Source organism: Microcebus murinus, chromosome 12 (assembly GCF_040939455.1).
Source record: "Microcebus murinus isolate Inina chromosome 12, M.murinus_Inina_mat1.0, whole genome shotgun sequence".
NCBI lineage: Eukaryota > Metazoa > Chordata > Mammalia > Primates > Cheirogaleidae > Microcebus > Microcebus murinus.
The window spans coordinates 35,362,702-35,374,994 of record NC_134115.1 but is presented as its reverse complement, the minus strand read 5'-3'; the positions used below and the strand labels follow the sequence as shown (position 1 = coordinate 35,374,994).

Sequence of the window (12,293 nt, the reverse complement as noted above, 5' to 3'; positions counted from 1 at the left end):
AATAAACTGGCATTCAGTTCTTCAATAACATTCCAAGTGCTCAATAGCCATAAGCAGAGGGTGGCTACCATAGAGACAGCACAGTTCTAGAAGATCTAAGGCTTCCTTGTACTTAGAGACTTATCTCTCCTTCTTGATGCTTCATGTTCTAGCTCTACAGAAATTTCAGTTTCTAGACCCACTTCCAGGCCACTGAGCATACTGCTCATTGTCCTGAACCTTTCCCCCAGCGAGGGCTCAGATTACGCATTTTAGGCAATGTTTCTTCCAGGAAGTTTTTCTACATTCCCATACTGCTAAACCCTATATCCCAGATCTAGTAAGGTAAGTTCTTCACTACATTCTAGATTTTTCACATATTGCTCTACAACTGCCTGTTTAATGTTCAGTAACTTCCATTATTCTGAAATATCGATAAGATCAGAAAGTATCTCTATCCACCTAACCATACAGTTAAATCCTCAATAAATATTTATTGAATAAATAACTAAATAAACAAATGAAGCACATCAGAAATTCTGTTCCCTCCTTAGAAACATTTATCTGCCCTGCTCCTGACTGGCCCAAAGATAGTTTGTAGGGATCTGTGCTGCAAGGAGTTGGTGGTCATTAGTCACAGGCAAGGACTCAGACTCTTTGTTCTTCCAGACTTTGGAAGTGATGGTCACAGTCAGACTAGTACCTTCCATAAATTGTTATACAGCAAAATGCTGAGACAGCAAAAATATCTATTTGTAAGCAATAATTCCAATTACTTTAGAAGCTATAATGTACTAAATCAAGAACTGCAAAAAATTAAAAATCTTTGTCTGTTTTGTTCCCAAATCTTTCTCCCCCATAGGTTGCCAAGTTTTCATATTTATGATACATTATTTTATGATAGATATGTGGCAAATTCTATTTTATGCTAAGGTTGTTTCATTTCCATAAATATAAATTATGACATTATTTCTTGTTTTAAAAAATTAAACTGTATTTGTGTAAAAATTTAGAGTTTCATAAAGTTTGACTGTGCTTAACTCTAGTTGTTCATAATTTTCAAGTATTCTATAACTATATTACTCTTCAAATAAAGAAAAATTAAATTCTACTTCTAAATACTCCAAAGTCCATTCCTTCTCAAAATGGAAAAAAAAAAAAGAGGTCAAAGGCATTATTCCCCATATCAAAATCATAAACAGTCAGTTCATGGGTTTTGTGTTAAAAATGAAAGCTAAACCCATAAAATTTAATCTCATCACTTCCACCAAGTCTATAAAAAGAGTAAAGGGATTAATTTTAAAAGTATAAATCCAAATGATGGAGAGAAGACAAAAGAAAAATTTGGAGGCTAGAAAGTAACGAGACAAATAATGACTTAGCAGCAGAAGTGAGAAAATTACATCCTAAGAAGACAAAGTGAAAGGCCAAAACCAGACACTTTATACTGCAGAACCCTCCAAAAGCTTATATACTGGTGGTACCAGGTGTCTCTGGAAATGCTGAAATTGTGGTGAGTGGTAAAGTATGGAGGACTGGTTGAAAGGTACTTATTTAACAAGAGAGATTAGATACCCAGATTCCTTCATTTTATGAAGCTAAGTAACTCCACCACCACCAAATGAGAAAAAAACTGAAGGTTTATTCTCAGAGACAGTAAAAGAGAGGGTCTATGGAACACTAGGCAGAGCTGAGGTTAGAAATACAATATTGGGGGGTCGGGGAGGACTTAGTGAACTTGTCCATAAGGACCATGAGCACTCTGGCCTCATTTGGCTCTGAGATGCCAGCAGCCAGGCTTTTATCCTCTGGTTTGGAGATTGCCAGAGTCTTCTTTGGAGAACCCAACCAAACATGAGTAAAGACTTAAAGATACTGACATTGCAATAAAAAGCCCAGTTAGATTCTTCAGGTTAACAATCAGTTGACAAACACAACCCACTGACACAGGGCTTCTATTCAGGTCCCATTCTTAAAAATGGGTTCATAATCAAGGATTACCAGACAATAGAAGACAAGCCTCATGGAAAATAAACACCAAAACAAACAAGAGAGGAGGGGAAAAAAAAAAATACCTCGGAGGACAGCAATTATGCAGACAGAAAAAAGTATTTTAAAGGTATCATTAGTGTCTTTAGAGAGAGAGGAATTTATGTTGCAACTATATACCCAGAAAGGGATAACAGGTTGGCTTTAAGAAAAAAAAAAAATCAGAACATGAATTAACTCTTATATATTAAAAATATGACACCAAAAATGAAAAACTCAGTAGAAAGAATGGAAGATGAAGAAATTTCTAGAAAGTGGGATAGGGGGAGACAAAAAAAAAAAAAGGAAAGAAGAAAGAAATGAAACAAGAATGAAAAGGAATTAAAATGACTAATCTAAAAGTTACAATATCTAAATATTAAAAGTATCAAAAAAGAGAAAAGAGAGGAAAATAAATCATAAAATAAATAATTTAAGAAAGAGAGGAATAAAAGTTTCCAGATTGAAAGGGTACCCTTTTAGTGTCCACTACAATAGTTGAAAAATGACCTAAGCAAGGCACATTAATAGGAAACCTAAGAACACGAAGAAAAGATCCTATAAATTTCGAGAGAGGGAAAAAAAATTGGTTACATAGAAAACATCAGGAATCATAACGCTTCTGAACTTCTCATCAACATTGCTAGAAATGAGAAAGTAATGGTGCGATACCATCAAAATTATAAAGGCAAATAATTTCCAGCACAGATTTCTAAACCCAAATTACCAAACAAGTCATCATAAAACAAAGACGTTCAGACACACAGGTCTCAAAACTTTATATCCTACTACCTTTTTCTAAGAAAGCTGTGTGGATGTGCACCTCCATGCAGAGAAAATACCAAGAAGAACACATAAGATAAAGGCAAAAGGATAAGCAAAGAATGCTGAGAATGGCTGGAAATAGCTGTGTTCCTGATATAGCTGATGGGCAGTTCAGAAGGGAACAGGACAGAAGATTCTGGGGCAGGTTTCTCAAAGGGCATAAAGTTGATAGACACATCCTGATGTGTCTGAGTATCTTGACAGGAGATGTGAGGCTCAACTATGAATACTGTTTATAGGAATTGACTAAACTATTTATATATAACCTAAAGCACACACACATGCATATACAACTGCTATGTCAAAAGTCTACTCTTATAAGAAATAAAATCCTGCAAGAATGTCGTTCCTGATTTAGAATTTTAGCAACTACTATCTGAGGTGCTACAGGGGAAACAGAAAAGAGTCCTGGGTTAACACTTTCAAATCATATTCATAGGAAGCAGTTAGAAGTCAATACATCCAAATATGTGCCTAGGTGTGTAGACAGTATACAGCAGCCATTCTTTCTGTTCTGTTCTGTTCTGTTCTCCCCTTTCTTGTCAATAAGAAGGAAAAAACATGGCAAGGATATTAGAATAAGGAGAATGAACAGGAGGAAGCAAAGGCCACATGCCTGAAACAAGTGAAAGACAGAACTATTTCTTTCTACCCCAAAAGATGCAAGATGTCTTTCCCTAGGCCCCAAACCACTGAAGACTCCCAGCTGTACCATGCAAGGAAATGATGTTTAGAAAAACCATCTTAAACAAGACTGCTTTTCAACATGCAATGCTCATGCTCAGAATGAAGCAATATTTCTGCACTCCTGCTTTAGAGAACAGCAACCCATTTATCTTATGGTTTGCAGCAGTAACTGCAGGGGAAGCTGGTGAAATCTCAGATGTTTGCAGAAGAGCCCTTCTATGCCCTGCTCCCATGGAGATAACAGAAAACTCCTGTTTAATGGGACTCTATTCAAAAGAGAATTCCTGTAGTTTTTCAAACTGCCCAAAGGCTGTTTATTATAGTTAAGTTCTTACCAGTATCTAAAAAATAAAGGGGAAAATCACTTTATGTAATAATAGCTAATACTGCTAACCTTCTTTGAATCTTCTCAGAATGTCAACTACATGCTAGACTTTTCACTTTTGCATTTCACCTCACAACCACACCAGTTTACAGATGGGAGTCAGAGGGGCTAATAATTTGCACAGTCAACGTTGCCTAAGTAGAGGAGGTAGGGGTCAAGCAGTTTTAACCCAGAGCCTCCACACTCCAGCTCAACGTACCACAGGCTTCTTATAATTACATGATCTAGAGGGCGACAGAGATGAATGCAGAGAACCTTTGATATTGAGACCAGTAAATCTAATCCATGACTTGAGAAAACTGAGCTGGTACCTGTATCTCACCATGAGCTCATGTTAGACAATGACATCATTGAATGAATGAGGGACCACATCTAAAATATACTGTGATGATTTATTTTTAAATAATTACAAATGCGAAAAGGTTCTCACTTTATAAAAAATAATTTTATAACACTTTTTGTGGATTTTTAAAACATTCTTCTGAGGGAATAATAATCTAATTTATACTAAAATGTGGAACAAAGTAACTGTAATTCCTGAGCCCTTTCTTCCCAGCAAAACAAAAAATTACATCCATTGTTTTACAGCATCGACAGTACCTGTCCAAACTATAACCTCTCTGCTTTCAATCACTGTTGACAAGGCAAAACCCTATGGATTGTTTAGAGTGGTCTAACAGCTGCCTCAGTTTGGAATGTGTATTTTGGTATTGACCCAGTCAGCACTAGAGTGACAGGGGTGACCATGTCTCTGGAACCTCGACCCCAACTCACTCACTCAATTAAAAGATCGGTCAGTAATCACTATTCACACAGACGAGATCAGAAAAAATGGACCGTTTGGCAACGCAAACTAGAAAATAAGATTATTGTCTCACAATTCTCTTTAATCATGAATTATGTGAAGTTCTACTTATCCATCTAATAATGTTTTTAAAATTAGTCCTCAGGAAAAATGAGTTCAAAACTGAAAATTTAAGGGCTCCAATCAATTTCCTTTTGCCTCACAGTTTTTCTCGCAACAGATAAAGAAAAATCCATAGTAACAAGATAACATTTCATGCATTTACACGTTTTCTCCTATAGACATCTACAGCCTTCAGAAAGTATATTATTTGTAGTCATGCCCATCTGACATTTTCCATTTTACTCAAAGGATTTTATGGTTTGGTATTACAGCAATATACAAATTTGACAGTTTGCAATAGGATCTAGTCCCTGTAGCAAATCATTCTGACAGTTAAGTACTATACAGCTACTAATGTACTTTTTTTTAAAACTATACTTATTTTAAGACCTTACAAAGTTGAAGACATGTGTATGTTGAAATCCTGAAAAGCATTATCTTAATGATGTTCTAGAATTTTACACTGGACTTATTAAATAACAAGACACCACACACCACACTACAATCATGTCATTTGTAGTATCTCTTATTCCTCCTTCAGGATAGTTCACTATTCAAAACAAATTTTTCCTTAGCTGTGTTTAACAATAAATTTGTTCACCATTGTCAATGTTTATTATTTTCTTAGAATTTCTCTTGTCTTTTAAAATACTTGAGCATGTGAATAAATCAGTACACGAGTTAGTGTGGAATATAATGACTTTTTTTGATTGCCTTTACAACATTACAGTTTTTTCTTTTAACGTGATGAAAGATAATCAATATGTCTTTACATTTCCCGAAATGCATTAACAGAGGCCTTGTCAAATACAACCTTGATTCCTTTAGAAAGAAAACAAAGTTGCTCACTAACATTGCCATAACATTAACTAAATAGGACTCCAAGTGATCTTACAGCACCAAAGGCAGACCCCATCTCTGTCACTTAGTAATTCTATTTTTAGCATCCAGTACATCAGATAATATGAATCAGTTAGCAAGAGAACATGTGCCTTCGAAGAAACAGGAAGCCTGATTATATTCTTCCCCCTTGATTCAACTCTTCAGATGGAATACCACAGTGAAACCACTCTATTTTCAAAATTGATGTACCTTTCAAAACTATAATCTTTGGCTTTCAGGTTCACCATTATTTGCCTTCAGGTACAAATTTTAAAGTGTATAGAGGCTTCTAAGCAGAATAGCATGGTCTCAACCAGATACTGAAAGGCTTGTAGCTCAGTCATCATTGCAGTGTAAATTCCTTTTCAAAATAATGTTTGTCACTCAGAACACTAGTGCCTGTGCTTGGTTCACTTGTCAAATACAAATCGGAGGTCATCGAATGTCTGGGGGCAACTCCAGCTATTCCAAAATTCATTTCTCTCTATATTTGGTTGCAGAAATGGGATTTCAAATGTAAAAATCCTAGGAATGTCACAAATGTAAAACCAAAGGCAGTGTGCTACACCAAAGTAAAGATGGATGAGTTTCTGATCAATGAACAACACTGCCATTTTCATGCAATGACAACAATCTAAATAGACATCATCTGCATCGATACATGAAATTTAATATTTAAATATCCTACAATAGTCCTACTTGAAACCTTTACCACTAAATAGGGAGAATGTTTAAAACTAACAGTTGCATTTAGGGTCTGCTACAACTTTTTAAGATTTCTTAAAACCCACAAACCTGCCTTGCTGTTTTCTTTACAAAAATTCCACAAATTTTTAATTGAGACAATCTGCAAAAAAGTGATCAATGCATGCAATAAACATTCATGGTAAGTGTATAACAATTACCAAAAATTCATGCTTTTTTAAATTCCTTTTGCTGGGTTTTTTAAATGCCCTTCCCTTAAATTTTATAATCAAATCTTACAATTATTATGGTAGTCTGCTTTCTGATCCCACTACCTTCTTTCTATGCGATCACACTATAAATACAATTTTGTCTTCTCTAAAGTCTGTCTTTAGGCCAAGCATGGTGGCTTCCACCTGTAATCTTAACACTCTGGGAGGCCAAGACAGGAGGACTCCTTGAGCTCAGGAGTTGGAGACTGGCCTGACAAAGAGTAAGACCCCGTATCTACTAAAAGTAGAAAAATTAGCCAGGCATCATGGCACGTGCCTGTAGTGCCAGCTACTCAGGAGGCTTAGGCAGGAGGATCGCTTGAGTCCAGGAGTTTAAGGATGCAGTGAGCCACGATGATGCCACTGCACTCTACCTGGGTCAACAGAGTAAGACTCTGTCATTCATTCATTCATAAATAAATAAATAAAATCTCATTCTTCTTCCTAATCATTTTTATATGCATTTTTCTACTGTGAAAACAAAACAAAGCATGCTAACTTAATGTATGTTTTATATCTCTCTACTTTTTTTTCTGTTTTTATCTTTGTACAAATTTGCTCTTCTTCCAGAGATACAGTTCTGACTATGGCAAATTGAACACACTAGTAGAGAAAATAAGACAAAGAGAAAGAAGAAAAGGAAATGATTCCGGATAAATCTAAAATCTATACCACTTGAAAGCAATTCTCTTCTTTTTGTCCTCAGGCACACCAATCGCCTATGACTGGCTATCCCTGAACACACTTGTGTAGGGAGCATGGAATATCTTCAGTAACCCCTCCTCATTCTCTGTCCCACAGTGCCAGTGTATTCTCTAGATCAAAAAAGGAGTTGCAGGACACAGGGAAGGAGATGACAGTGATAGTATTTGCCATAAAGATAATTTCAACCATATGGAAAAGTCATTCAGAAGCAAAAAAAAAAAAAAATTCATTCTAAATAGGCAGGTAAAACAAATTACTAAGTAATTTGAAATCTGCATTAAATATCAAAGGAACACATAACCTGATAGAGGCAATGGTTGTCCCTTTTGCATATGACCACCTTTAGCCCATGGTGGTAAATTTCCACCATTTCTTCTCTATATAAGATGACTCTGCTTAATAACCTGGTACTTGTAGATAATAACCTATAGCATTTTTTACCTGGGACAGAAATTATTTTAATAACCCCTAGATAATTACTCTACAAAAACAGTGAATTATTGTCTAAGAAAAGGAAAGGAAGAACAAACTTAATTTTGGATGGAGACCACTATAGCCAAATATATTTTTGCATGAATATTTTTTGTTTTTTAAAAAAGTTAATGAATTATTAAAGTACTTAAAATTAGCCACAGAAATAAAAGAAAATGTCTTAGAACAAGTCTAGTGTTATCATTGTTGTCCATTTAATTATATATATGATAAGAGAAGCTACCCCTGTGACATTACCAAGCAAGGTGGTTGGATGAGCTAAAGGATCTTCATGAGGCTCACACCATTTAAGGATCAGCATAATGCATGGAAGAGCACTGAAAGCCTTGTTTTCCACTTGCCATCTCTCTTTAAAAACTGGTCATTACATGGAAGAGCAAAACTGCTCAAGTAAACAAATCCTTTCTTATATCCTCCACAAAATTCTCACTGCACAAATAATTTAACAGAAAGGCTTTGCAAAAGCTATAGGTTGAGCCTCTGAATAAATAAAAGGCTAACAATAGTATTACCAAAATATTCAAATACCTCTGCATAAATTCCAGTATTCCATATTCTAGAAAGACTGCTAATAATAACGGGCATTTTAAAAATATACAGCCTTCATACTTTGGAAGACATTTTAAACTCATGTTTGCCCACCAGTCATCCTTTCAGCCTCTTGCAGTCACTAGCTGTTACTAGTGTAGCTTATTATTTATTCAGAAAAACTCTTAACTTGCCCCAAAGGAAAGCACCCTTTTTATATGGCTAAATGAAAAACTGAACTAAAAACTGCCCTCTGGAATTCGGTACTTTGAATGCATCACAAGCAGCACTTTCGATGCCGTACTGCCATCCCTGGGGCTAGAGCATCCCAGTGTGCAACACACGCACACGCACGCGCGGCCAGGGCTCTGATCAGGCACTAGAGAAGGGAGGAGGAGGGCTATGGGTAACATGCTGGGAAACTGGTGTGGCAGCACCACCTAGAGGCCACTGGTGAGAAGCTCAGAGTCACCTCTGTCCCTGCTTCAGGGATGAACAGCTTGTCCACTCCAGTTCTCAACTCCAGTTCTCAACTCTAGTTTTCAACTCTAGTTTCCAAGATCAGAACTTTCGGCCAACAGGACAAGTGCTGTATGCACGTTTCCTAGTACTTCTAGGGTCTCTATGATTTAATCATATGTCTCCTGTTATGCAAATAAGCAAAGCGATACCTTGTAGAGCATGTAGAGCTGTGTGTGAATTCTCTACCATTACACATTTAAAGCAGAAACCATGAAAAGGCACAAGCCATTTGTTATTGTCTGATCAAACTCCTCTAACCACAATCATTTTAAGCCCAAAGCACAAATAATAAATAATGATTTCTGCCTTTTATTCATTCCATTAGTATTAAATACTTGCTCAGTGTGCACATGCACCCACCATATGTCTTAGAATTTTAATCTTTAGTGAAACTTGGTTACTACTTAGTTTTGTTGTTCAATTATCCATAAGAACAAGTAATGTTAAAATACTGAATCAGGCCAGCGCAGTGGCTCACGCCTGTAATTCTAACACTCTGGGAGGCCAAGGCACAAGGATCACTTGAAGTCAGAAGTTCAAGACCAGCCTGAGAAAGGGAAAGACCTCATCTCTACAAAAAATAGAAAAATTAGCCAGGTGTGGTGGTGTACACTTGTAGTCTAACCTACTCAAGAGGCTGAGTCAGAAGGATCACGTCAGCCCAGGAGTTTGAGGTTGCTGTGAGTTACGGTGACAACACTACACTCCACCCAGAGTGACAGAGTGAGACACTGTCACACACACACAAAAAAAACCCTAAATCAGATTATATAATAATTATTCAGTAGCTAATATGTTGCCAAACATTATTACTTTATTGACAAATAAGAAATTTGAACAATTTGCACAATAAACCTCACTAGGAGTATTTTTAAAAACATGTAAGGATTTCTGTTCTATCAGTGCCTAGTTCTTTCAACCAAGATATCCTGTCTAAACATGACAAAAATGAAAATTTTCTCTTTATGTGTATGTCTTCCCTTAGACTTGTGGGTTCTCAAATGAGGGTGATTTTGCCTCCCCGGAGATATTTGGCAATGTCTGTTGGCTCAGGGATGCTGGAATCCTAAGGTCCACATGACAGTCCCCCCACAGTGAAGAACTGTCTGGTGTAAAATGTCAACGGCGCCAAGGTCGAGAAATCATAATCTAGACTATAAGATGCTAGACTAGAACAGGAACCATATTCTATTCAAAAATGTATACTGTTTGGAAAGACAGGCAATAACTGTCTGGTGAAATAAATTGACTCTAAATAATTCTTATTATTCCCCACCTATGTGAATAGGAAGGTGGGTAGACAGTCTAACATCCAGAAAAGGGGTGCCTATAGCACCAGAAAAAGATTGAAATTGATACTAGCAGACACATATATAGACCAAACTGGCAGAGTAAAATAACTTGCCTGGACTTACTTTGACCTCCATGAAATAAATACCACACAAAACCACTGCTCCAATTTCTTGCTGGCCATGCACTTGTTAGATTACCACTCAAACTTCAAAAGAATGCTAATATCAGGAAAGTATATCCTTGGCCCTACTTAGAGCAGAGCACCCTATTCCCTGGAAAGGTTTGTTTCACTCCCCATGCAAGTGGCCATTTGTAAATTTTGTTATTCGAAGCCAGCCTTACTGAGTCTGATCACCTGGGACATCAGGGAAGCCTGGGGCGCAGACGCCGCACTGCAGTAGATTCACCAGGGTGATGGTTCTTCCTCAAGGATTCTTGGTGAAAAAGAATCCAGACTTCTGGTCATTGCCCTCTTTCAAACGGTTATAGCATTTTGGAGTGATTTTTTTTTTCCAAAATGAGGTCTCTTCTTGTATTATCCCACTGAAGATAACCACTATGAATATTTTGATAAATACTATTCCAAGAAACATACATAAAGCACAGAAAAACATCTGATTTACAGCCTACTATTTTCACCCAAATGTGTGTCACAGATATCTGCTTATGTCTGTAAGCATAGTTCTAGGTTGTCATCTGAATAAACTGTAGGTGATCTTAAATCCAGGCAAGACATACCAATCATTTGAGGATGGGAAACAATTCACCAAGAATATGTGATATGCACAATCAAGATGAAGCACAGCATTGTGACGACAATGATAACCTTTGCCATTTTCAGACGCATTTATCTGATTTCTAGATATAACGTCCTGAGTGGGGTTAAAACAACCCGTGCTGCCCTGCTGTTCTCTCAAAATCCTTTGGGACTGGTGTGAGTAACACTAAATCATTAACGAAGTACTCATGGACCAGAGCATCCAGGACACAGCCCTTAACGTGGACCTCACAAGCAGTAACTGCTCATTGTGAAGGGCATCACACTGGTGACAGAAGACAGCCTTCAGGAGACAGAACCAAAGGTGATTTTCAACAATGTAGTGTTAGAATTTTTACAAATGCATATTACTTTTAGACATTTGTTAATATTTACACATTAAATGTTATTTCTTCAACATGTAGTGATGCAATGCTTTTTTTATATATCCTGCCATATAGTCTTAATTCTTACAAATGCTTTGTTTGTTTCTTTGTATCTTTTAAAAATTGGTGGTAAGGGTATAAGGCTTCAAGCTTTCCAGGCAAGTCCAGGAGCTATATTATTATACTCTTTGATAGTCACTACAACCATTGGAGGGCCATTTAACACATTAACTACCATGTGAGTTGTATTTAATTCATGCTAGTTTTGAGCCCAGGGCCTCATGAAGCATATGTAACTCTTTACCTTTCGAGCCGTGTGTTGTGCAGGGAACTCACGCTGTCATGCTGTAGCATACATGTTACATGATGGATGGCCCCTGGGCAAAACCCTGTAGCTGGTTCATGAAAATCATACTTGTGGGTGTTTGTATTGTTACAATTAATACTGACAATTTAATTGCATATAACTCACACAAAGAAAACAATAAAAAATAACACATTTTCATTAAATTAGAAAGGATCATTTTGTTTTCGAAGTTTTTATTCTATTTTCATAATAAAACACCGTGGCCCCAAGGAAAAACATTTTTTTCTAATGTGGCAGTCAATGTGTTAAATGGTCCATTCATTTCCATCTCAGCCCTCAAAATTTTAACTATCACATCCTGAGCACCCTAAGCCCACCAATCATACCAGCCAACAGCAATTATCAGTTCCATGAAAGGGCAGCATAGTTTTTATAGCACAGTGAAATTCTTGATGGGGCTATATAATAACAGTGTTCACTTTCACTTCTCTGACAACAAGAGACAGTAGACTAGATTCTCAGTTCCTAACAGAGAGGCCCAGAAACAGCACACCCAGCTGCTCCCCACTGGGGAAGAGAGCAGTAAGAAAACAGCAACAGTCAAGAAGAAGGAGTTACAGCAACAGTGCCTGAAATGTTCTACGGTGGAAAGAC

General features: G+C 36.9%; 1 protein-coding gene across 5 annotated transcripts in view; it reads right to left on the bottom strand.

Moving 5' to 3' along the window:
- The window catches only part of KDM4C (lysine demethylase 4C), a 367,466-nt gene that overhangs the window by 99,848 nt on the left and 255,325 nt on the right, over nucleotides 1-12,293 (bottom strand). Inside the window, exon 18 of one of the 5 annotated variants that reach the window (XM_076008693.1) lies at nucleotides 1-12,293. This exon is cut by the window's left edge and continues 43,191 nt beyond it. The exons of the other annotated variants lie outside the window; for them this stretch is intronic. Coding sequence (XP_075864808.1) covers nucleotides 12,279-12,293 — 15 coding nt within the window. The 3' untranslated portion in view covers nucleotides 1-12,278. 5 annotated transcript variants of the gene reach the window in all.